This window comes from Salminus brasiliensis, chromosome 9 (genome assembly GCF_030463535.1).
Source record: "Salminus brasiliensis chromosome 9, fSalBra1.hap2, whole genome shotgun sequence".
In the NCBI taxonomy this organism is placed as follows: Eukaryota; Metazoa; Chordata; class Actinopteri; order Characiformes; family Bryconidae; genus Salminus; species Salminus brasiliensis.
The window spans coordinates 5416922-5442507 of NC_132886.1; the positions used below are offsets into that span (position 1 = coordinate 5416922).

The 25586-nt window shown below is 44.6% G+C and overlaps 1 protein-coding gene across 1 annotated transcript; it reads left to right on the forward strand.

Moving 5' to 3' along the window:
• The first annotated feature begins 629 nt into the window (after positions 1-629).
• angptl1b (angiopoietin-like 1b) lies at positions 630-21917 on the forward strand. The gene is made up of 5 exons (XM_072688702.1): positions 630-703; positions 10397-11235; positions 14507-14700; positions 16406-16676; positions 17986-21917. Exons 2-5 carry the CDS (start codon positions 10443-10445, stop codon positions 18171-18173), a joined length of 1446 nt encoding a protein of 481 aa, XP_072544803.1. The 5' UTR covers positions 630-703; positions 10397-10442; the 3' UTR covers positions 18174-21917.
• Positions 21918-25586: the final 3669 nt, after the last annotated feature.

The following is a 25586-nucleotide window of genomic DNA, read 5'->3' on the forward strand; positions in this document are numbered from 1 at the left end:
TCCATAATTCCAGAGAACACAGTTCTTCCACTTCTCCACAGCTCAATGCTGGGGGGCTTTTTACCCCTCTACTAGCCCACACCTGGCATTAGGCAGCATGGTGCCAATTGGGTCATGTCTATCTGCTCATGCAGAGAGTCCTATTCTATTGGCAGTATTTCTCTACAGGGACTGGACAAGCTGTGTGGGTGCATTTGTACCTCTGTGTCGGCAATGGGTACAACTTAAATGTGAGTTTGGTAATGAGTGAATGGTAAGCTTTGGGACATGGTAAATTAATATCTGACACCCTCATGGTCCAGTGGTTTTAGTGGACGGATCTCAGTGGACACCCCAGAGGAATCTCAATTTGGCATCTCTGAAGTCAGGCTGTGGTGAGCAGTATTAAATGGCAGATGTTTGGTGGAGTCGTGTTCTGCTTTACACAGCGGAGAGCCTTTATAAGACGGTAGGCACACACACACACACACACACATACACACACACCCTGGAAAACCCCAGAGCCTTCAGGCCGGCCGTGGCTGGGTCCAGCATCATGGAGGTGTCTGAATGCACACACACGAGCGGCACACACCCATACAGAGCCATAAAAAGCGGAGGAGCTCCTCACCAGCAGTGTTAAGCAGACAGAGCAGTGCTGGATGTGTGAAGCTGAGCTCAAGCCCAACTGCAGCGCTACACTCCTCTACAAGAGCTCACTGAGGTAAGATCCACCTTCTACATCTGTGTTTTCTGAGAATCTAAATGAGATGATTTTAACTTAAACTGAAGTTGATCGGACTTATTGGATGTTTTAGCTTGTTTGGGGGCGTTTAAACCAACAGAACCCGTCAGATCTGGGAAATATCCGTAACTGTGGGGTTTAAACAAGTTTATGTGGGGAATTTAGGAACACACTGCTTGTGGCTGATACACTAAGTGTGTTAAAACAAACACACAGAGTTTTTTCAGCACATCTGGATTGTGGGACAGATGTTGAGACATATTAGTCTGCTTAGACTGCTGCCTGCCTAAAGACTATGCTAAAATCTACATGGACTCTTCGTTATCTGCCACTTTATTATTATTATTATTATTATTATTATTATTATTATCACCATTAACCATCATTAACCAGGTTCTTATATTATGATATTATGATTTTTTTGCACACCTGAGCAGTAGATCAGACTTATTTGGTGCTTTTGTGACGTTTATCAATAATTTAATAATAGTTCTAATCAGAGGAGGATGGGTCTTGGTTCCTCCCAAGGTTTCTTCCTCCAGCTCTGGGGGAGGTTTTTCTTGCCACTGTGGTCTTTGGCTGCTCACCGGGGGTCTTATGTCTTTATGTTGTTGATCTCTCGTCCTCTTACTGATTCTGTTAAGCTGCTTTATGACAACGGCAGTTGAAAACAGTGCCATACTAATAAATTTAATTTAATTAGCTATTAATATTTTAATATTGTTCAGCACCTCAAATGTTTAATTAAAAATTAAGCATTTTTTGTTTCTTATTTCACCATATAGCATTATTATAAATCTAAACCGGTCTCAAACTCATTGTTAGGTCTGAATGGACAGTGTGTTATTTATGAAATTATGGCTTAAAAAGATTTTGAAAATGAGATTTTTCACAAATGTGAACAAGTGAAACCGATTCAGTTCTGTTTAGGTCAGTTCAGTTAAATTCAACTCAAATTATTATGATTATTATGATTATTATTTAATTCCATTCTATTCAGTTTGATTGAATCCAGTTCAGTTCAATATAATTCAGTTCAGTTCAAATCATTTTAGTTGAACTGATTCAATTTAACACACTTCAGTTCAATTCTACTGTGTTTAGTTCAGTTCAATCTGTATAATTCAGTTGGACTGAATCCAGTTCAGTTCAGTTAAACTCCATTTAGTTCGGCAGTTTGGCAAATTTAGTGCAGTTCAGATTAGTTCAGATCATTTTACTTGATGATTCCATTCAGGACAGTTCAGTCAAATTCTTTTTTTAGTTCAGTTCAGTTTAGTTAAATTCAGTTCAGTTCCAATTAGTTCAGTTCAGATCATTTTAGTTCAGTTCAGTCTATTTAATTCAGTTTGATTCAATGCAGTTCAGTTGACTTCTATTTAGTTCAGTTCAGTTTAATATTTGTAATTCAGTTCATTTTAATCCAGTTTAGTTTAGTTAAATTTCACTCAGTTCATTTTAATTTAGTTGAATTCAGTTAAATTCCACTTAGTTCAGATCATTTTAGTTCAGTTGATCAATTCAAGTTCAGTTCAGTTCACAATTCACTTCTGGTCAGGTCATTGCAGTTCATTTGGATTTGATTGTATTCGGTTCAGAATGCTGGTTATTTTACAGTGTGAGTTTGGTGTCAGGGCGTTTCTGTCTACTGACAGAAGTAACGTTGCCCAGTGTTCGTGGTCGGTCTAACTGTTGCTTGAAGAACACATGAGTAAGTTGTGTAGTCTGGCGATGGAGACGGAGATGGATCTGGTTAGGAACGGATCCGTGTCTGTGACTCAGGTTTCAGACCAACGCTGAACAGCCCCAGGCCGGCGCTCATGGTTCTAATTGAGAAAATCTTTGCATGTGACATATTTTGTTTAACCAAGTGACTTTTCAGGCGGCTGGAAATGAAAAGCAGAGGAACCCACTGCCCTTTACTAACCAGCCACTGCTCATGTGTCATACTAACATACTGTCTGAAAAAACGGAGCTTCCAGAACTAAATTATGCAGTGTGCAATAATATTGAGTCCAGTGAGGTAGTAAAGTTATTAGTGCAAATGCTTCCCATATTGTCTGGGGTAAATGGTTGGAGAGAGAGAGAGAGGGAGAGAGGGAGTGTGTGTGTCTGTGTGTGTGTGTAAGTGTGTATGGAACAGGTAAACCATCAGTTCAGTCTCTGGAGTTGAGAAGTCTGATGGCTTGAGGGAAGAAGCTATTGCAGAGTCTGGTCGTGTTGGACCGGATGCTGCGGTACCTTCTTCCTGATGGCAGGAGGGAGAACAGACTGTGTGAAGGGTGGGTGGAGTCATCCACAATGCTGGTTGCTTTGGGCTATTGCTGGATGGGTGACACTGACTGACAGGATGGTAGCGAATGTGTGTGTTAGTAGTGTAAGTGTTGGGCTGGTGGTTTGAGTGGATCAGACGCAGCAGTGCTGCTGGAGTGTGTAAACACTGTGTCTGTCCACTCTCTATCCACTCTTTACTAGACATTCCTACCTAGTTGGTCCAGCTTGTAGATGAAGGTAAAGCCAGTGTGTGTTGGTCATCCTCTATTCCGACATCAGTGCTCACAGGATGCTGTTGGCCGGATATTTCTGGTTGGTGGATGGTTCTCAGTCCAGCAGTGACTCTGAGGGGTTTACACTCCACTCCAGCAGCACTGCTGTGTCTGATCCACCAGAACAACACTTACACTATTAACACACTCACCACCACCATGCAGTCAGGGTCACTGCAGTGCTGAGAATGACTGACCCACCACCCAGATACTACAGTCTGCTCTGTGGTGGTCAGTCCTGTGGAGGTCCTGAGCACTGAAGAATAAACAGGGTGAAAGGAGGCTGATGGAGACAGTCTGGAACTATAGACCTCCACAGTGCTCCTATAGGGTCAATGGAGCTGATATTATGGAGTGAGTGTAGAAAAGGAGGTGACAAGGAGGTGGTGTTAATAAAGTAGCCGTGAAATTTTCATTTCTTCTAATGTGGCCTTCAACTTTTGGACCCCAGACTGGGTTGTTTGAGTGATGCCATAGAACTACCATTTTTGTGAAAGAGATATTTGTGTAAAGAACCTTGTAAAGGTTTAAATAAGTGGATGGAAAGGTTCTTGGCACCCCCTTCCCCCATATTTGGCATCACTTAAAGAACCGTTAATATTTAAGATTGAGGTGCTGGACAATTGATCAGCCCCCTGTTTATCACCCCTTTTTAACGGCGGAAAGAGCCCACCATACTACTGGCCAATTGTTATTTGGATGGTAGACCATTTGCAGCCTCTTGTTAGTCTCTGTGTGTGTATGTGTGTGTGTGTGTGCTGGTATGAGAGTATCAGGCTCAGTGCTGTTGCTGGGACTCATAGGACAGCCTTAGAGTTCTAGAGGAGCTATGAAGGATCAGGGAATGATGGAGAGTCCTGGTTCCTTGGCCAGGAACAGCCAGTCTTTGAGTGTTCTTCCACAGGGATTAGGTTTGCAAATTCTGGGTGGTGATTTTACACACATACCCCCTCCCACACACACACACACTCACACACACATAGACACAGCACATCTCCTGAGAGGAAAGCCCTGCGAACTCTGCGATTAATGCTGGAACGCCACCGGCAGACGACAGAGTGTTTATGAAGACTGAGTTACGCCCCATTTCCAATCGCCTACCCTCCCTCACTCTTTCCCCCTTCAGACTAATAGAGTAATACGACTCTTATATTAAGCGCTTGGAGACGGAATAATAGCTGCCTCTTCATTTCCCAACTCCCAACTCCCAGCACATTACACCATCCTTCCTCCTGCTGCTTCAGCAACGCTAGAGAAAGAAATCCTGACCGTGTTTTAGGACACTGTGAATGATGTACTGTTGATTGATTTGACCAGGCCACAATTTACAGCTGTAATTACTTAAAAAACACCCCAATACAGTTTTAGTACCTGCTGCATGACTGCTCCTATTCTGTCTGGTTTCACTCACCAATAACCATTTCCACCAGCAGGAAACTTTAAATCAGTCAATTCAGTCCTTGTAAATCCCTCAAACCAACAGCAAAATCAGACGCTCTGACATTTTAAAGATAAGCCGAAGTCAGAGCGGTGGAATCAGTGTTTTTAAGTTCTTAGGAAAGCTGTGGATCATCAATAATGAAGAAATAATGAATTAATATCCAGAAAGCATCATACACTATATGGACAAAAGTATAGGGACATCTGCTCATTCATGGTTTCTTCCAAAATCATGGGTACTAAAAAAAAAATCTGATCCTGCTTTGGTCGGAGTAACTGTCTCTACTGTCCAGGGAAGAAGACTTTCTACTAGATTTTGGAGGAGCACTGCTGTGAGGATTTGATTGCATTCATCGACAAGAGCGTTAGTGAGGTCAGGATTTTGGATGATGATCACCACCCCACCTCATCATCCCCAACTCATCCTAAAAGTACTGCATGGAGCTCCACCAGCCATCATTCCAGAAAACACAGTTCTTCCACTGCTTCACAGCTCAATGCCACTGGGGGGCTTTATACCCCTCTAGCCTACGCCTGGCATTAGGCAGCGTGGTGCCAATAGGTTCATATATGTCATATCTGCTCCAGAGAGTCCTATTCTACTGGCAGTACTTCTCTACAGATATTAGACAAGTGCATTTGCAGTGGGTGCAACATAGCAAAGTAGCTGAATGCGTTCATCAGAAGGGGTGTCCACAAACTTTTGGACATATAATGTAGGTCAACGTAGGAGTGTTTTCTGATTAACAACATCACCGCTAGAAACAGAGCCGTGGCTGTTTCTGGGACAGGGTTGTCGAGCTTGTTCTTCCAAAGGCAATTGACTTTGCTTTTCCAGGAAATTGAATAATCAGAGAGGCTTGATGAGGCAGGATGTCTTCTTCCTTGGCCCTTGAGCAACCAGTCCGGGTCATTTTCTCCACAATTTCACAGTGAACCTGTAGAGAATTATGATGGACTGCCCCAAGGTCTTCCTTCAGGTTTCCTTCAGGTTGTATTACTAGAAATAACATTCTGCAGTTTCCTCCACCAACAGAACTGAGTCAGAGAATACGTACAGGTACAGTTCTGGTTCCTCAAGGTAAAAACAGAGGAAATATACCCTCTAAGATAGAACATGGTCCTTAAAGTCCAGTTCTGCACCTTAATGCTACACTGGACTCACTTTGGCTCTACATGGCTCTACATAGAACTGTACAAAGGGTTCCTTAACTCCTTACAACAGTGGAACCTTTTTAGTGCTACAGAGATGTGTATAAATGTATGTTTCATGCATATAAGCAAACATTTAATCAGGTAACCATTCAAATGTATGTTTACGTATTCAGAGTTCTAAATATGACTACTTTATAAAAGAACCTTTACTAAAGAACCTGTGAAGAACCCTTAAAAAAGTAACGACGGTGTAGCGTGGGCTAGAGGAGCAGTGGAAGAACTGTGTTCTCTGGAATGATGGATGGTGCTTTATCCAGTACTTTTGGGATGAGCTAGGGAGTTGGGGATAAAGTGGGGCGATCATGGGGACCCAATGGGCCCCAGAAATGCATTGTGGGGCCCAGAAACATCTTTTCGTGGGTTTCATAAAATCCCTGACAAATGGTGTTCATGCAACATCCTGACCTCACTAATGCTCTCACCACTGAATGCAATCAAATCCTCACAGCAATGCTCTTCCAAAAAAATCTAGTAGAAAGTTAGCTTCTTCTCTGGACAGTAGAGACAGTTACTCCAACAAAAGCAGCATCAGCTTTTTATTACCCTTGATTTCAGAAGAAACAATGAATAAGCAGTACTTTTGTCCGTTTTTAAAGATTTGATTGGTGCAAAAGCTGAAATACACCAACTACATTAAAGCAGCAATATGCAAGAACTAGTGTTTTCTGCTCCTGCGCTCTTCCTACTGTTGAGGAGTGTAATTCACTTTTACTCCACTGCTGTAAATACAAATCGTGCTTTGATCGCCCCCCTCATGGACAGCTGTACACGTGCATTTGTGGACAAGCTGAGAGCTCCAGAAGCTTGATCTGAAGGTGGAACCATGTGGGCTGAGGCGGTAGAGTAATACTACAGGATTTTACACTAGTATGACTCTATGGGTTATGCAGCGTTACACAGCAGTTCTGGAGAGGGGTTCTCCTCCTGCAGCTCCACCACCAAAGCTCCACAGTGCAGTAGCAGTAGCAGTAACATTCCGGCCTGGAGCGGGAGCAGTCAGTGGAGCATCAGCATGATCCTGATGCTGCTCCTTTAAGGTAAAAATGCTGCATAATGATGCTTTAAGACACAAGAAAACATCTGACCTTATTTATTTTCCTCGACTTCTAATGGTAACAGAACCAGCCTGTTTTCCCTCCCGTCTTTTTTCCTGAAAAATGATGAAGTGGGGAGTTTCGCCACAGCAGTGATTTTAGGCTGGGAAATGAACCAAAGTCTTTCCCATTATATCTTTTCAGACAGCTCAACAGCCTGGATATTTTCACAAAACCACTTAAATAGAGACTACTCGTGTTTTTTTTCTTTCTGTCGGGTTGTTTATAAGCGCAGGGCTTTCGCTTAATTCTGCAGATGATTTAGTCGTGCCAGGTCAGTGTCTGTTACGAAAGTGGAGCTGGGCCTCTGTGGAGCCATTTTTTTTTCTCTCGCGCAGTCGGCCAAACTCACGTCCGTCGAGTGCGTGCAATTACTCCAATTTTCCCAACAAGCTACGCAGACACCCTCGGATTCGGATTCGGACAGTTATGCTAGCCTCATTCCCTTTTTTTTTTAAAGTGGAGGGCTGTCAACGGCACAGCCAGACTTACTCATGGAAAATAGAGTGGCAGGAGGCGTCTCTTGGCAAGCCTGTTTCTCACATGGTCCAGGTGCCTTTCGTTGCGCCTTCAGAACCACTTACTCAATGCAAAGCCCACAGAAATACATTACAGAGCCCAGCAGATGCATTATTCACACACACATAATACAACTCTCTGCTACTCCTTTGGTTTTATTTGGAGCGATTAAACAGTTTCCAAATGCCCCCATTTATTAGAACCAGCGAGGAACAGCAGTTTAGTTCTATTCTTCAGCAGAAGAATAGAAACTGTTTAGTCTGGTGTGATGAAACATGTAAGCATGGGGGTCAAAAAGTTCATCCTCAAACAAAAGCCTACGATCGTACTTCTCACCTGGACTGAACTGTTGAGGGTAAGCACTGACCTCACATTCTCACTGGGACACTTTCTGCAGGGTTTATTAGGGAAAACGGCCAAACCGGGACTGACACAATCGATTATCTGCTCAAGATGAAGGCAGCTGGACTCAACAGCGATCCAGCCACATTACTAAAGAACTAATAGTCCAGGGACAGTGACGTGTAGCCAGTAATGTCCAGCTAACTGAGGCTCAGATCACACCTATTTAGAGGATAAGGTCTCATATCTGAGGGAATGCTCCGAGGGAGTGTTTTCCACTGTTTTCTGGCTCATCCAGGTTTGCTTGCTTTTTCTTTTACTTGACATACGTTTCAGAGCCTGGATTCCTGCTGTTTCTGTGAACTGCAGCAAATCCATTAGTTTCTCTGCTCTTCTGTAAAAGGAAGCTCTGAATTCCTGCTGAATTTGTTTGTACAGTCGCTCGAACAGCAGCTCTTTATCGTTCTTATGTTTTAGCAGAGATCACACTGAACGCTAATGCTGCCACTCGCGCAGTCTTTTGCCAATCAGTGAATCCGTCACCTGTTGACGTCACGTGGATACCTTCTATTACCTCAGGTGAAGTCTATCAGTGAAGGCATGCATGGTGTCCAGATTTTGCCTCTTTGGTTTCAAACTGGAGCTACGATACTGATGGCAAGCACAAAGCAAAGCTCAATAGTCACCAAATTGTCTCCGTAAATTCGAGCTAACACCCTTTTCTCCACTTGCTTAAACCACTTCCAGGTCTTCAGAAACGTTGCACAGACTTATTGATGAGGTTTAGGACACAGTGTGCCATATTGTGAACTATAACAACACAACAGGTCTCCACATAGCCGCTATTTAGACAGTAGGAACTTTTTTAAAAAGCTATACGTCTGCATGATGAACATGAAGTTGTGGCATTTTGAGTCATGTAACATTGCTGACGAGTAAAAGTGTGTCTAGAAGAGAAGCCAACCATCTAATTTCATATACAAAAGTCATGTCTCCTGGGCTCCCCCTACAGTCAGAGAGTGTAATTCAGGCGTTGAGCCGCCACTAAAGAACACGTTTTTCTGGACGAGCTGAGAGATACAGAACCGTCAGTGAAAGTGAAAGTAGCATGTGGACTGAGGTGGTAGACTAATTGCACAAATATTACTCGGGTTACGCAGCATTACGCTGTACCCAATAGCCGGGCTATTGATAACAGGGTTGTGGGTTCGATTCCCGGGCTCGGCAAGCTGCCACTGTTGGGTCCTTGGGCAAAGCCTTTTACCCTCTCTGCTCCCCGGGCGCTGGAGTTGGCTACCCACTGCTCAGGGTGTGTGTGCACTCACTGCCCCTAGTTCACTAGTGTGTGTGTGTGTTCACTACCACAGATGGGTTAAATGTGGAGGACACATTTCGTTGTACAGTGACAAATACATGCGCCTTTACCTTTACCTCATGAGCTTTGTCCTCCCTCTAGCATTACATAGGGCAGCTAGCAGTGCGCTAAGCCCGAAGTCGCAACAACAGCGATCCTATTCTTTCTATTACAGTCAGTGAAGCATCACACTGTTCTGAAGGTAACAGTGCTACACAATGTTGCTTTATGGTTTAAATAGGCAGATTAAATTGGTTGAAGATTAGCATTTGTTTAGTTAAGCATAACATTTAGAAAAGTTATTTTTTATAGCTCAATGTAACCTTAAGGACGTCCTGGATGCAGTAGTAGCAGCCTGAGAGAAGTATGTGAGCATGTATTCACAGATAATGATTTGCTACATCAGCATGTTAGCTATATTAGCGTCATAGCTCTGGAAAGATGTACACTCCTAAAAGTAAAGGTGCTACAAAGGGGTCTTGAGTGATAGGTGATGCCATATAAGAGATGTGTTCATAAGGTTTAACAAAGAGGATGCAAGAGCCTGTTTACACCTGGTCAGTTTATCCATCTTAAAAACAGATCTAAATCCGATCACTCAAACGACTTCAGGAGGAGGTCTGAGACGCATTCCCCAACCAAAACTCCTCCAAATACAGCCCAAAACACCAGTAATAACTGCAGCACAACAAGTGGATTAGCATAGTCAGTGTGGCAAATCGTATTTTGTGGACTATAAAAATTGAACAACTAAGGAAAGAAAGATGTCCTGGCTGATTTTAGGTGAAGGAAGAATTATGTAAATTAGATTTTTCACCCAACCAATGCCCCTCCAAGGTTGGATCCAGATCAGATCCCCACACCTTGCGTGAGAGGGTGCTGGGTAGCATTTGAAAGCCCTTATACCGCAGAGGAGGGGGACTAAACCACACTCGTTCTGGCCTGAGATGTGATACCCTGTTGTGGGGGTTTTCCATCTGGGAGGGGGTAACTCCAGGATGTGATTGCAGATTCTTGGTATGCTGCAACTGACCACAGTTTGTCTCCATACAGATGTTTCTTGGTACAGAAAACTCTTGAATCCTGTGGAAAAAACACACTGCATGAAAATGTGAGGACAGACAATCTGTCATGACTCATGAGTCTCATTTGTCTTTGGAAGGTGACAGTTCCAGTGCATTTCGCCAGCAGCAACTGGACAAGTCGCCATGGGTGCCAGCACCTGGAGCCTGTGTGCTTTGTTCCTCACCTGGACGTGGTGTCAGGGCATGGGCTTGAGCCGGAGACGGAGGGCCTTGGAGGATACCGGAAGTGATGGGCTTCCTAAAAAGTGCTCATACACCTTCCTGGTCCCCGAGCAGAAGATCACCGGACCCATCTGCGCAAGCCGCGGACCTGCACTTCCAGATAAGGACCGCGTCACAAGGTTGGACATAGCGGACGTGCGCGAGCTGCTGTCCAAGCAGAGGCGCGAGATGGACACCCTGCGGATGGTGGTGGACGTGGATGGCAACATGGTGAGCGAGATGAAGCTTCTGCGGAAGGAGTCACGCAACATGAACTCAAGGGTCACGCAGCTCTACATGCAGCTGCTGCACGAAATCATTCGCAAGCGGGACAATTCGCTGGAGCTTGCGCAACTGGAGGGCCGCATCCTCAACGCCACAGCTGAGGCCCTGCGCCTCTCGGCCCGCTACAGGGAGCTTGAGGTGCGCTTCTCTGCCCTCGCTTCCGTGGTCAACAATCAGTCCGTGTTGATTGGGGCTCTGGAAGAGAGGTGCCTGCAGGTGTACGGGAGCCGCAGGCAGGAACCCATCGCCCCGCCGTTGGTCCAGGTTGTTCCTGAGAACATCCCGGTGCATGTACCTCGCTTTTTCAATGAGATCCAGAGGGATCACAGCCGGTCTTTCTCCAGAGAAAGAGGTTCCAGAGCAGGCCCAGAACCTACCGGGAGTACCCTGGAAGCAAATCGGCCACCGGACGGCAACTTCAGCTCAGAAGGTAACTCAGAAATAACACTAGAATGATGAATTAAACATCTGTGGGTCTTTATGGCTTAATTACCATTCCAGCAGCTTAATATGGGACGAGAGATTGCTCACACCAAACAGAGTGTTCTCATACTGGTTGCAGCAATGCGCTGGCTCAGGTACCTTGAGACAACTTAGCTGTTAGTACCATCAACATGCCAATAATTCTTCATAATTCATTAGGATTTTAGAAGATGTAAGAACTATAGTTTCTGAGTAATAAGACTGAGTGTTGACAGCGCGGTGTTGGGGGCGCTGTTCATAAAATCGGAACGGTTTCTGATAATGATTCATCTTAGTGATTTACAAACAACCTACATTTACATTTACATTTAAGGCATTTAGCAGACGCTCTTCTCCAGAGCGACTTACAAAAGTGCGTTGCTATTTACTCAAGAAAAAAATCTTCTAGTTTGAATAGAATAATAATGCTCCCATCATCTTGTCGTTTGGTGGAAGTGGTCAGATTAGCCATATTACTCCTATGCTGCGTTCTCTTCACTGGCTTCCTGTAGCTGCTGCCCATATCAGATTTAAACCCCTGACCCTGACCTACAAAGCCAAGACTGGACCAGCCAGCCCCTCCGTACTTGATGGTGATGGTCAAAAGCTGATCTGCACAGAGAGCCCTTCCAGCTTCAAGTACGGCTCGGCTCGACCCGCCATCCTTTAAGATCCACGGAAGACGAGCGTCCAGGCTTTTTTCTGTCCTGCACCGAAGTGGTGGAACGAACTTCCTCTGGGTGTCCAAACAGCAGAGTCCAACGCTCGCTGTCTTCAAACCCAGACTGAAGACCTTCCTCTTCTGAGAGGACTTGGGTGAAGAGTAGAGTATTATGGTCTTCTTACTGACTTGTGTTCAGTAGAGTCTAAGATTAGAGGATCTTTAATCTTAAATCGCTCTGGAGAAGAGCGTCTGCTAAATGCCTTAAATGTAAATATAAACAGCCATTAATATTATTCCATGTTTTAGTATTGGCTCATGCAAATCCTCACATGGACATTGTGAATTAACAACAGGTGAGCTCTCTCCAGCACCAATCAGGAAGCAGCAAGGGTTGTGTCCAAAATTTTTTTATATATCTGGATTATATCTGGATGTAAACACACTAAAGTCTCGTTTAAAAGAGACTTCAGCAGGTGGTCTGAGCATATGAGCTACGTTCAGTCTGACTAACCAGAGACACATTTGACCACCAAGAGTAAATGCATGTGGCTAAAATCTTATCAGGATACAATCTAAATACTGGACACAGGAAGTGACCTTTCCTAAATGCTTCTCTGTGACCAGAGAAACTTTACGAGTACGGACAGATTGTCCTTAGATGTGAATGTCGGAGTGTCGGACTTTAGTCTTTTTAAACTTTACCTACTCACGAGACTGAGGTCCTTTGGAGTGCAGGGAGCACTCCTGAGGACTTACTTCGACACAGTGGTGGCATCTGCCATCTTTTATGGAGTGGTCTGCTGGGGCAGTAGCATCTCGACGGCAGATAAGAAGAGACTGGACAAACTCATAAAGAGGGCCGGCTCTGTCCTGGGGTGCTTCTTAGACCCAGTGCAGGTGGTGGGAGACAGGAGGATGACAGCCAAGCTGGCATCCATGCTGGAGAACAGCTCCCACCCCATGCATGAGACTCTTCATGAGCCTGCTTCACCCCAAGTGTGTGAAGGAGCGGTATCGAAGGTCCTTCCTTCCTGCTGCCGTCAGACTCCACAACCAGCACTGCTCCCATCGGACCACATACACACACACTTAACTACACACACATGTTCAGGAAACAGAGGTCCCTCAATGCAAATATACTATGTGCAATACCCCCCCCACACACACACACACGTGCAATTAAGAGTCATTTGCTGTAAATAATATTGTTATTGCTTTTTAAATTCTTATTTATATTGTGTTTATAGTGCAAATTATTTATCTACATTTTTGTAACTGAGTGTCTTGCTATCCCTTTCTGCTGTGACACTGAGAATTTCCCCACTGCGGGACTAATAAAGGATTATCTTATCTTATCTTATCTTATCTTAAAGTCTTCTAGCGAACGGTTAGTGTCAGTCTCCAAAATTACAGCCACGTTTTGAGTAGTTGACTCCGCCTCTGCATTGGAAAGCATTACCACTCATGAAGCAATGGCCTAGAATATCTATTTTCTGTGGAATTTTAATTTCACTAATTAAAACATACTTACACACATACTGTGTCACAGCTGTCTAAAAACATCCTCATCTGCAAACAGGTCTAATAATAATAATAATAATAATAATAAACCATTCTTATGTCACTTCCTCTGGCAGGAAACATGTGGAAGGCAGTGAGATATGTCAAATTTCTCTCATAATTGTGTATAAAATGTTGAGGATAAATCAACAGTATGTTAACTAGTGGTCAGATCTGTTATTGTGATATTGGGTAAATCTCCAATTCAGTTTTTAATTACTGTAAAAGGTGCATTTTTGCTTTGTACTCAAAGGAGGTGGTAATATTGATTGTTATGGCTGTTTAATATATAATCATTTACTCATTTGCCAACAATAATAATGTTCATTAATATAGTCACACGTTGCAATGGTCCTACAACATGGTCCTACAGCTTGCCTGCTCGAAGCCCTTTAGACATAAAATCCTATACACAGCCTTTTCTCCAAACCAAAATATGGTCACCCCATGCAGTGATGCTTAGTTATGAATCCCAAACAGGTCATTGCAAATCAGGGCAAACCGGGCCATTTTGGAATGGGACGTTTGCTCCTAACATCACAGTAAATCTGTCCCATTATTTCAGACAAGATTCACAGACTGGCCGAAAATTCTTCCCCTTTGCAGGTCCGCTTATGAAACTGGAGCCCATTCGCATTTCAACACGTCAGACTGCAGGAAAGTAGAGCTTGCACATTTTTGAAAGGTCTTGCCTTTCTTGGTCCGACCGACCACAAAGAATCTGATATCCGTGCTACTTCACCTTCACACAACCAGCCAGTGCTGCTCTTAAAACACTGAAACCACAAGAGCCGACGCTCCCGTGTTTGTTTTTACAGCCCGGCCGCCTGCTGTTCCTCCCTTCATGCCAGATGAAGGATTTAACTTTAACACACTTAATGACCTACATGCATGTACAGGCTGATGGGAAACACTGTAATTACATTTCCCCTGTAAATAAGCTGCCCTTTCCAAAGCCTTTCAACTTTTAAATGCGTATTGTCGTTCATCTGTTGCTCTCTTTTTGGGTTCGCAGGACCTTTCCGTGACTGCCTCCACGTGATACAGGCTGGCCATGCCACCAGCGGAATGTACCTTCTGAAACCAGATGGGAGCGAGAGGCCGTTCCAGGCATGGTGTGAGCATGACCTGGACAACGGAGGTTGGACCATTATCCAGAGGAGGAAGGACGGATCTGTCAACTTCTTCCGGAACTGGGAAAGCTATAAGGTGAAGCTTGGCTCTAAGAATTGCCTTCCAGTAATTGAACACTAGAGCTGACCTGTGGGGTGAAATTCGGCCTGCTCAAATCGGTCAGTTCTGAGATTTTGGGCTATTTTGCTTCTCTACTGTTATCTTCTTTTACAGGATTACAGATGACTTTATTGTCATGTCAAGGCCTTACCCTCCTACAGTCGGGTGCGTTGCTAGCTATAGGGGGAGCTACGAACGGGTGGGCTAACTGGCAGTACCCAACTGGTAAAAAAGGGAAAAAATATATAACTTTTTAAATAAAAATAAGATATAAATAATTACATTTTAAAGTTTGTACTGATGGAATAAGTCATTTATGCCTGAAAACATGACGAAGATTATTTTACTGTCCCGTACAATACCATCCACAGTGGTGGTGACGTGGAAGACGTTACGGCAGAGAGATACATGGAGGGCGTTTTGTGGCTAAATAGACTTTTATTACCCTTTTATTTTAGATTTGCCTCTATTTTACCATCATCAGTCTTACATATATTAGAAACATGCACTGTAGGTTCACTGGGTCTGCATAGGAAATGCATGGCTACGGTATATTGAGTTACAGACATCATCGTCTGGTTCCTATCACCGCCACTGTAAAGAAATCTGAGTTGGGAAGGTAATTTTGGAAAATCGGTGGGGTTCTTTTTTGGGTAATCATATAAATCTGATTTGATGGTCTATTTGCTCAGAGATTTAGGACTGGTTCTTGACTGTTGATTATTGGAGTGGCTCATTTTGTCACTGGAGAGTTCACCAAGTTTTCACCACAGATTAATCAACAGCGAAACTGGAGCTCATTTCACAAGTTTTACCAGCAGTGCTGAAGAATGCACCCATAAAGAATATGCTGATGTAATGACCCATTGTTTTTACTGCCATAAATTTCTCCATCCCTACATCCTAAAGTTGCATAGCCGAGATTCACTGCCACAACCAAAGCCAAGAAAGGATGTAGCTACGCTAGTCTGTGCTTAAATATCAGTTCTGAACCCAGCAGATGGGTTCACTGCACTGGCTACATCAAACTGTGGGGAAAAGATGGGCGCTATCTGAGCTTCCACGGCTGATTGAGTGTTTCTTCGGACTCTGCCAGAAAACCGGCACCCCATTATTCTACCAAACCCTGACTCTCAGCACACTCTTAGCTCCCCCACAGATGGCCCACCAAGTGAAAGAGGCCCCTAGAAACCTCAGGTCATTAGTCAAAATAGCAGTTGTTAATGGAAAAGCTCATTCTGAATCAATAGATTTAGGTTACTCCTGTGTTTTCGGGGAAGCAAGTCGGCCACAAATTGAGCTCACTTACGCAGAACTGGACGTAAAGCAGAATGGCCGAGATGCGGAATTCGTTTGCGGTTGAAAGACAGCTCTGCGTAGACTGAGACTTCAGCATTTCTGCTTCAAAGAAGAACCTTTCTGAACCAGCTATTGAGCAGTTAATCAAAGTGCCCCCGCTGCTTGATTATGCGTGTGTTTTCTGAGTAATTCAAGCTTTCACCAATCCCATTGTTCACATGCCAGTCGAACAGTTCGACTTCAGCAGGCATCAAAAGGAGGTTAATAAATAGTCAGTGAAGCCCTAGTAAACAGTAATGAGCCTCCGCTTCCGCCTCAGCTTCAGCCAGCGTAACACAGCCCCACTCAAAACAAACTCTCCTTCCTTTTCATCCTGTTCCAGAAAGGTTTTGGCAACATAGACGGTGAGCACTGGTTGGGGCTGGAGAACATTTACAATCTGGGCAAGCAGCAAGACTACAAGCTTCTGGTGGAGATGCAGGACTGGATGGAGAAGAAGGTCTACGCGGCCTACAGCAGCTTCCATCTGGAGCCCGAGAGCGAATCGTACCGTCTGCGCTTGGGCACCTACCAGGGCAATGCTGGGGACTCCTTAACCAGCCACAACGGCAAGCAGTTCACCACCCTGGACCGGGACAAGGACACCTTTTCAGGTTAGCATCTACCTACACTACACAGGAATCAACATAACTACTGGTTGTGGAGATCTGACACTCTGTAGGGTTAAGATCCAACACACTTGGCTTCAAGATTCAGAAGCTGTTTAAGGTTTCCAGGTGTGAGGGCCCCGAGTGTTCCACTGTCACTATGATCTGAGGATCACTCGGGTTGAATTGTGAGCCATCGGCAGCCGCAGCCTTGTTCTCAACAGGGTGGGTAGATGGAACTCTTCCCACATCGATTCGGTGCGGTGCTGGCCGTCACTGGTGTCTGCTAGCCGATGCTATGGAGCCGGGTATACAGCGCCTCCCTCCAGGCGCGTTGGTTGCCTGGTGAGGTTGCATCTGCGGCAGTTCAAGAAAGAGGCGTGTGTGGCTGCATACGTGGCGAAGGGGGCGTGTGCTGGTCTTCAACCTCACCTTGTGTAATGGGGGGAAATACAATTTAAAAAATTAATAAATTAAAAATTTAGAAAAATGTTAGATTAGAATTGGTGCTAAACTGGTAATGCAAGATATAAGTTTTGCATCATGTGTTGCTTTGGTGATGGAGTACTGCATGTTGTAGAGTTGGCCTTGATGTTTACATTATCTGAAGGATTCATGATAAATGAACCATTAGTCATGATTCAAACTCTACTGGGATGAAATATTGAGGACCTGCCTCCAATGGAATCAGTCAGTTCTTGAAGGTGATGTTGGTGTTAAAAGCAGGAGAAATGGGCAAGCCTAAGAATCTGTGATGTTCTAGACATCTGGGTCAGAACATCTCCAAAACATCATGCGGGTCTTGTGGGGTGCACCCAGAATGCAGTGGTCAGTACTTACCAAACGTCCTCCAAGGAAGCACAACCGGTGAACCAGCAGAAGGGTCATGGGTGCCCAAGGCTCATTGGTGAGATCCATGGAGGCCCATCTCCCAACCCAAAACTTGCTAATGTCTTGGTGCCAGATACCACAGGACACCTTCAGAGGTCTTATGGAGTCCATGCCTCGATGGGTCAAAGCTGGAGGGGGACATTAATGTAATTTGTAATGGTTCTGAATGATGAAATTACCCCAGGACTCTTACATCTACAGTTTTACCAGTGAAGATGCTGCAAAGGGTTCTTCGGATGATTCCACAGAAGAACCACTTGGGTTCTTTATGGAACCAAAGGTCGTTCTATTAAGGAACCACTCAAAGAACCTTTGTCAAGTGTCATCCTGTCCAAATAAGGCTACAGACACTCTCAGTTGTCTTTTGCTTGATGTATATCTCTCTCTCTCTCTCTACACCCATGTCTCCTCTAACCTCTCTCAGGTAACTGTGCTCACTTCCATAAAGGCGGCTGGTGGTACAACGCGTGCGGACAGACCAATCTCAACGGCGTTTGGTATTCCGGAGGAGTTTATCGCAGCAAGTTCCAGGACGGGATCTTCTGGGCTGACTATGGTGGAGGCTTCTACTCCATGAAGGGTGTGCGCATGATGATCAGGCCCATTGACTGAATTCAGACCACAGCTGAGGACTGAACGCAGCTACACTCCTCCATGCATGTACAGTGGCTAGGTTGTCACGTTGGAACGTCCAGCTCTCAGTTCTATGTTTTAAATGTACCTAATAGCTCAAATGGCAGACCTTGAGAGCAGGAGACGTTTTGGTTGTTTAGAAGATGGAGCTGCTGGTGTAGCTTTGGTTGCCTGCTGCCTGATGGTTTCGACAGTCACATTTCTTTGCCTCTTTATGCTCCTCTTCAGGCCTGTGCACAGACATTATTGGGAGGCAGGAGCTCAAGAGAAACAAGACTAACTGGGCAAGCCTGGTTTTGCTGGGCCGCCATCGTCTGCATGGTATTGGTGTCACAGAAAGTCTATGGTAGAGGCTGCACCTCAACTCAACTCCAAAGCAGCTCAAGCTGAGTTACAGGCAACCAAGCAGTGTGCAAAAGTGCTCATGAAGGTTGATCTTCTGATTGAAACTCTTTGTTCTCCTTTTACTTCTCAAAAATCAAACCACCCAATGTCCTTAGGTGCCCTTTGTGAGGAGCCAGGACTAACAGCCTGTCTCAAATCACTCCCTGCTCCCTATATAGTGCACTGTATAGTCTTAAAAATATGCCATCTGCACCTAAATGTCATATATATATATATAGCTCAGACAAAAATGAAGAGACCACCCTACATGGTCAGTTTCTCTAATTTTGCTATTTATAGGCAGTGAGTTTTTAAGGAAATTAACATTAGCATTGTATTTCATAAACCATGGACAACATTTCCCCTAAATTCCAAATAAAATATTTACTATTTAGAGAATTTATTTATTTGTAGAAATGACAACTGCTTAAAAACAGCTGCTCAAATAATGTAAATAAATTATCATAATAATTATAATGTAAAGAAGTACTAATATCTGAACTTTGAGAGCATTCAGAAATTACTATGCTCACATGTCCCACATTGCTGTTGGGACTTTAGGCCATTCATAGTCTGCAGATTCAGACAACTCAGCTCTGTTTAATGAAATGCCTGGAATAAAACCACTGCCGTACACGTAGAGATGCAGATTTAAGAAAATAAATTAAGTGGTTTCTTAATTTTTCCTGAGCTATATATATATATATATATATATATATATATATATATATATATATATATATATATATATATATATATATATACCTTCAGGTCCCAAAGACATGTGGTTAATATTATTCATTCAAAAAATCCCTCAAATGTGACTCATTTTATGTAATACATGAATTTATTTTAATATCTTTAGCATGTGACACTAAATCTAATTCATTTGAAATGAATTAATGAATTAACATTAAAAACATGTAAAACTTTATTTGCTGACAGTTATCAGCATCATGGCATGTCCCCATTGATTAACACCTTATTTGAGTAAATTATTAAAATATTAAACTTTTTTTGTTTATTTACATTATTATTAAACTCTTCTTGTCACAAACATGCTTTTTAAATTATGTATATATTTCTAAATATTGCATTATATATTTTCCTTTTTATATCAGTCCCATTCCACCCCGTAACACCCTGTAAAAATGGTGGTTGGTTCTTTTGCTTGGTTTAAGCATTTCTGCTTTCAGATCAAGCTCTGAGTTTCAATCCTGTTTATACTTAAAAATTCAATTTTTTCAAATTTTCTCATGTGATGTAAAAACACCAATTGGTTCAATACCGTTTGCTAGCATTGAATGGCATTAGCTATTTTAGCAAACGTCACGTTCAACCCTGTGCCGTTTTTAATTGTGATGGTTGTCACTTTTTTGTCTTCACAAAGGGCACCGGTTCCTGAGAATCGCTCATTTACTCAACCCAGAATGCACTACTTGGATGCAGTAGCTGCTATATTTTATGACCTCCACCATACAACACACATGGAGAAGGGAGGACATTGAAGACATTTAAGACATTCTACCTGTACTTCAGCTTTAGTTGCTTTGAGGAAAATGTTGCAAAATTCCAGTCAAAAGCGGCAAAAACCACTCCAGCTGCTAGCATATAGGCTAATGCTAACAGTAGCATTACTGTCTCAGGTGCCAGTGCATTTCACATTTTCAATTCAATATAACACACAATCTGGAGGACACAATCAGACAGTCCAATCCTGTTTCAGAGGAAAGTAAACATCAGTTTTCCCCTCAGTACTAACAGTATATTTGCCTGAGCCTGGAGTTAAACCCCTTCACCTTCTTCAGTGTTGACCACTACACTATCTAATCTCCTACCTCTATGGTCAGGAGATCTTCGGCTTGATCCCTGGTGATGCCACAGCCATTTGTGGCTGGGAGTCCGAGAAAGTACTACTGGCCCTCCCTCTCCCCCCATCACTTAGCGTGATGTAGCTTAGCTGATGTAATGCTAGAATGGTTAGTGTTACAGTTAGTGTTCTTCAGTCCAATGGTGTTGGGTTTGAAAGGATGGCTGGCCTCATGTGACTAGTCTGCACCCTCTTTCCAGCACTGGTTGCACTGTATGATATGGGGTGCCATAGATAGCGACTAAAATTAGGCAAGATTTGCTCAGTGAAAAAGCATAGACTTGCTTAAAAAACCTTCTAGCCATTGAACACCCACTTGTGGCAGTTGGGGGTTAGGTCTCTTGCTCAAGGGCACCTCTGTCATGAACATTGAGAAAGGAGCTAAGCATTGTCCCTATACTAGCCTATACGGCCTTCCAGTCCCAAGTCCACTTCTCTTACGCCTAGGCCATGGCTACCTCTGGATCACACATATAGAGCAATGCAACTGAATTGGGTAGCCTCTAAGACAGTTGGTTGAGTAATGTATACTGTTACAGGTAACAGTTATCAGTTTAAGATCTTCAACACTTAGTTTGGTTGTAGGATTTAGAGACACTGCAGCTGGGAACACCAGAGCAATGACAATAATTAAGATGTTATTATTATTAGAGGAAGAAGATTCTCACATGTGTAGGTAGATTAGGGGAAATATGCGATTGTGGGAAGCCTAGGTGAACACCTTCAGTGGAAACTCTATTTATGGTCGGATATCTAAAGCAATATATGCAATTTACTATCTACTGAAATGTCCACCTCAGGGATGTAGGTACAGAAGAGCTTCCAAGATTTCAGCCTGTTTTAAAAGCTGATGAAATGTATGGTTCTGCAAAGTTCTCGTATCCTTGTGCCTTTGTCCACCCAAAATAAAAGACAGTGCTAAAGTTCTTCCTAGAACGTCATCGGTTTTTGGCTGAAGGCTTTCACCATGACATGACCTAGCTAAAATGAAGTAGGCAGTTGCCAGCAAGCGCCTCTTTTTCCAAACTGGCGCCAATGCAATTGCCTTCATTGTACTGGAGTGAAATGGGGAAAAAAAGCCATCTACCCACCCTGGAGAGAGCAAGGCCAATGGTGGTCTCTCAAGGCCTCAGCTGCTTATGGCTAGCAGTATGACCAGGATTTGAACTAGCGATCCTCTGGTCATACATAACTCAGTATTCAGCTGGACCACTCAGGGCCCCTCAAATGATTATGTTAATAAATATATTTACATAAACTTCCATTACATGTAAACCTCCATGCCTCTTTTCTTTAGCTTCTCCTGTGAATGTACTAGTCAGGAGATATAAGTAACTGGTCCACCCCAGCCCCAAACCAGCATACACCAGTTTAGACCCAGGAAGACCATGGAATTCATGCTGCCCCCCCAAACCTTTTCAATACTGGTTTTAATAAGTCCTTGTTCCCATGGCCTCATCATGTCTTCTTGTGGGGAGGTTCCTGGAGGGGTTGATGGGGGTTGATGGGGTTTGATGTGGGGTGGGCGGGGCTTACGGGCATGCCCTTAATCAAATTGTTGTTTTTTTATTTGACTAAAACTTGAATATATTTTCTAATAATTTAATAAATTTGGTTAATTTGATTATACGTAGTCCTGAAATCAGTGTCCTGTGAGTGCATTCCTCTGCTTGGCTGTCGAACAGAGAGCCAATATATGAGCATGCCACACCCCATCTGCTTTGCTTGACGGCTAATACAGCCTTACAACACTACAAGCTAGCTAGTTAGCAAGCTAAAGGCTACACAGCTACCGACAACCACCAATAAAGGCAATACATGATGGTTTTAAGCCAAATCAGCCAGAATAAACAATTATTTACTGAATGTGTGACCCTAATATTACAGACTTCTCAAAAAAGTGTAGCTGATTAGCACTCAACAGAGCTGAGGGTGCATTCTGGCCTGCTTGTTTTTCCTCCTCCCCTGTGCTATTATTGGCCAGCAGGTGTGATCCACGTCCAAGCGGTGAGTTGAAGTTGGCAACGGCCTGCTTAAAAAAATGCATTGAAACAAGGCTTATATCTCCGGGACATACTGGTTTTTAGCCCCCCTCCCCCCAAAAAAAAACCCAAATTCTCGCTACACTGCTGGTCCATCTACTTTTACTGTACTGATGGGGGCTATTAAACTATAATGTGTTTGCTCTCTGCTTGTTTGTCAGATGCTGAGACCAGAAATGAACATTTGCATCTGGTTGTAGAACTGAGTGAATGGAAAGACAGCTGCACATTCTGGCAAAATGTGGCACCGAAAGCCGAAGGGACGTCATAAAACCGACTCCACCGTTCCCTAAACAGCAGGAAAAGTGCAAAGTTGAGCGTCGGAGGCAGCAGGTAACGACATAAGTAATACGTTTGACACTCGGACAAGCTCTGGATTGGAGCGTAGCTTCAGTTCGCAGACGATTTCCCTCACAAAACTCCTTCTGCTGCTCACTGTCAACTTTCTAGCAGCAGTAGCAGCAGAGCGACGGCCCGGCACTTCAGAGAAACACACAGGAGCCGTTACTCAACTTGTGCCTGTCACTTTGGACATGGAAACAGAAGACGTTTCACAGATCCTGTCTGGACCACGTCTGCGCTCGAATATGCAGAAGGAAAGGCGTCCTCTGTTCAGCCTTAACCATGCAGACCCCTGCTTTATTGCCGGGGTGTGTAATTATTTACTCACTATTTTGAAATGGTGCCTCGCACCCTTTACACCTCCACCAGGGCTGGCCTGCCTGCCCTCTGAGCCTGCCTGCCTCTCGCTCTGATGAAGTTCGACCACTGTGAGCAAAAACAACACCTTTTAATGCAATTAGTGCAAATCAAGCTGCAGGAGATTACTGGATGTTTCCATCCACTGAACCGAGATGGATCTCCTCTGTCTGAGCCCCTGAAAAACACTGGCAGACAGACATGGAAGATTTACGGCCTGTTTTCGGTGGTTTCTAGTGATTTGAAGGAGAAACTGCCAACTAAGCAAAGAGGAGGGAGGGAGAGAGAGAGGGTAGGAGACTGAGAGACCAGAAGCGTTAGAGCGAGAGACAATAAGAGCAAGAGAGAGAGAGAGAGAGAGAGAGAGAGGGTAGGAGACTGAGAGACCAGGAGCGTTAGAGAGAGAGACAATAAGAGCAAGAGAGAGAGAGAGAGAGAGAGAGAGAGAGAGGGTAGGAGACTGAGAGACCAGGAGCGTTAGAGCGAGAGACAATAAGAGCAAGAGAGAGAGAGAGAGAGAGAGAGAGAGGGTAGGAGACTGAGAGACCAGGAGCGTTAGAGAGAGAGACAATAAGAGCGAGAGAGAGAGAGAGAGAGAGAGAGAGAGGGTAGGAGACTGAGAGACCAGGAGCATTAGAGAGAGAGACAATAAGAGCGAGAGAGAGAGAGAGAGAGAGGGTAGGAGACTGAGAGACCAGGAGCGTTAGAGAGAGAGACAATAAGAGCGAGAGAGAGAGAGAGAGAGAGAGAGAGAGAGAGAGAGAGAGAGGGTAGGAGACTGAGAGACCAGGAGCATTAGAGAGAGAGACAATAAGAGCGAGAGAGAGAGAGAGAGAGAGAGAGAGAGAGAGAGAGAGAGAGGGTAGGAGACTGAGAGACCAGGAGCGTTAGAGAGAGAGACAATAAGAGCGAGAGAGAGAGAGAGAGAGAGAGAGAGAGAGAGAGAGAGAGAGAGAGGGTAGGAGACTGAGAGACCAGGAGCGTTAGAGAGAGAGACAATAAGAGAGAGAGAGAGAGAGAGAGAGAGAGAGAGAGAGAGGGTAGGAGAGAGAGCTGGAGAGAATGACAGAATTAGAGAGAGAGAAAAGTGAGAAAAAGTGAGAGAAAGACAGAGAGAGTGAGAGAGAAAGAGAGAGTGAGAAAGAGAGAGAGAGAGAGAGAGAGAGAGAGAAGAAGAAGAAGAAATGAAATGAATGAAATTAAGTGGAAAGGGAGGTGGGGTTGGTGGAGTTGATGTGGGAGGAGGAGTTAGTGGGGGAGGTCGAGTTGGTGGGAGATGGGGAGATACGGGAGAAGAGGTTGATGGGGTTGGTGTAAAAGACAGTGAAGGTGGAGTTAATATGGGAGGTGGAGTTGGTAGGTTGGTGAGAGATAGGGAGACATGGGAGGAGGGGTTGATGGGGTTGGTGGGGAAGGAAGGGGAGGTGGAGTTGGTGGGGTTAATATGGGAGTTGGAGTTGGCGGGGGTGCAGGGGCTGCTGGGGCAAATGGGGAAGAGGGGGAGTTGAAATTGATGGAATTGGTAGGAGATGGGGAGACAGGGGAGGAGGGTTTGTTGTGGAAACGGGGAGGAGGGGGATTTGAATTTGGTGGAGTTGGTAGGAGGTGCAGGAAACAGGAGGAGGTGTTGATGGGGTTGGTGGGAGATGGGGGTTGGAGTGGTTGATGGGTAGGTGGGGTTGGTGGAGTTGATGTGGAGGTGCGGTTGGTGGGGAGATGGTGAGGAGAGCGAGGTGGAGTTGGTGGGGTTGGTGTGAAAGACAGTGAAGCTGGAGTTGGTGGGAGGTGCAGGCGATGAGAGGAGGTGTTGGAGGGAAATGGGGGGGTTGGTGGGGTTGATGGGAGTGTTGGTGGGGTTGATAGAAGTTGGTGGGGTTGGTGAGAGGTGCAGGTGACGAGAGGAGGTGTTGGAAGGAAATAAGGGGGTTGGTGGGGTTGATGGGATTGTTGGTGGGGTTGATAGAAGTTGGTGGGGTTGGTGAGAGGTGCAGGTGACGAGAGGAGGTGTTGGAAGGAAATAAGGGGGTTGGTGGGGTTGATGGGATTGTTGGTGGGGTTGATAGAAGTTGGTGGGGTTGGTGAGAGGTGCAGGCGATGAGAGGAGGTGTTGGAGGGAAATGGGGGGTTGGTGGGGTTGGAGGGAAATGGGGGGTTGGTGGGGTTGATGGGAGTGTTGGTGGGGTTGATAGAAGTTGGTGGGGTTGGTGGGAGGTGCAGGCGATAAGAGGAGGTGTTGGAGGGAAATGGAGGAGACAGGGAGGAGAGGTTGATGGGGTTTGTTGTGGGAGGTGGAGATAGTAGGATGTGGAGCTGGTGGGGGGCACTAGGTTCGGTGGGGTTGATGGGAAAGATGGAGTTTTTGTGGGGTTGTTGGAGTTGGGTGGAGGTGGGGGTTCA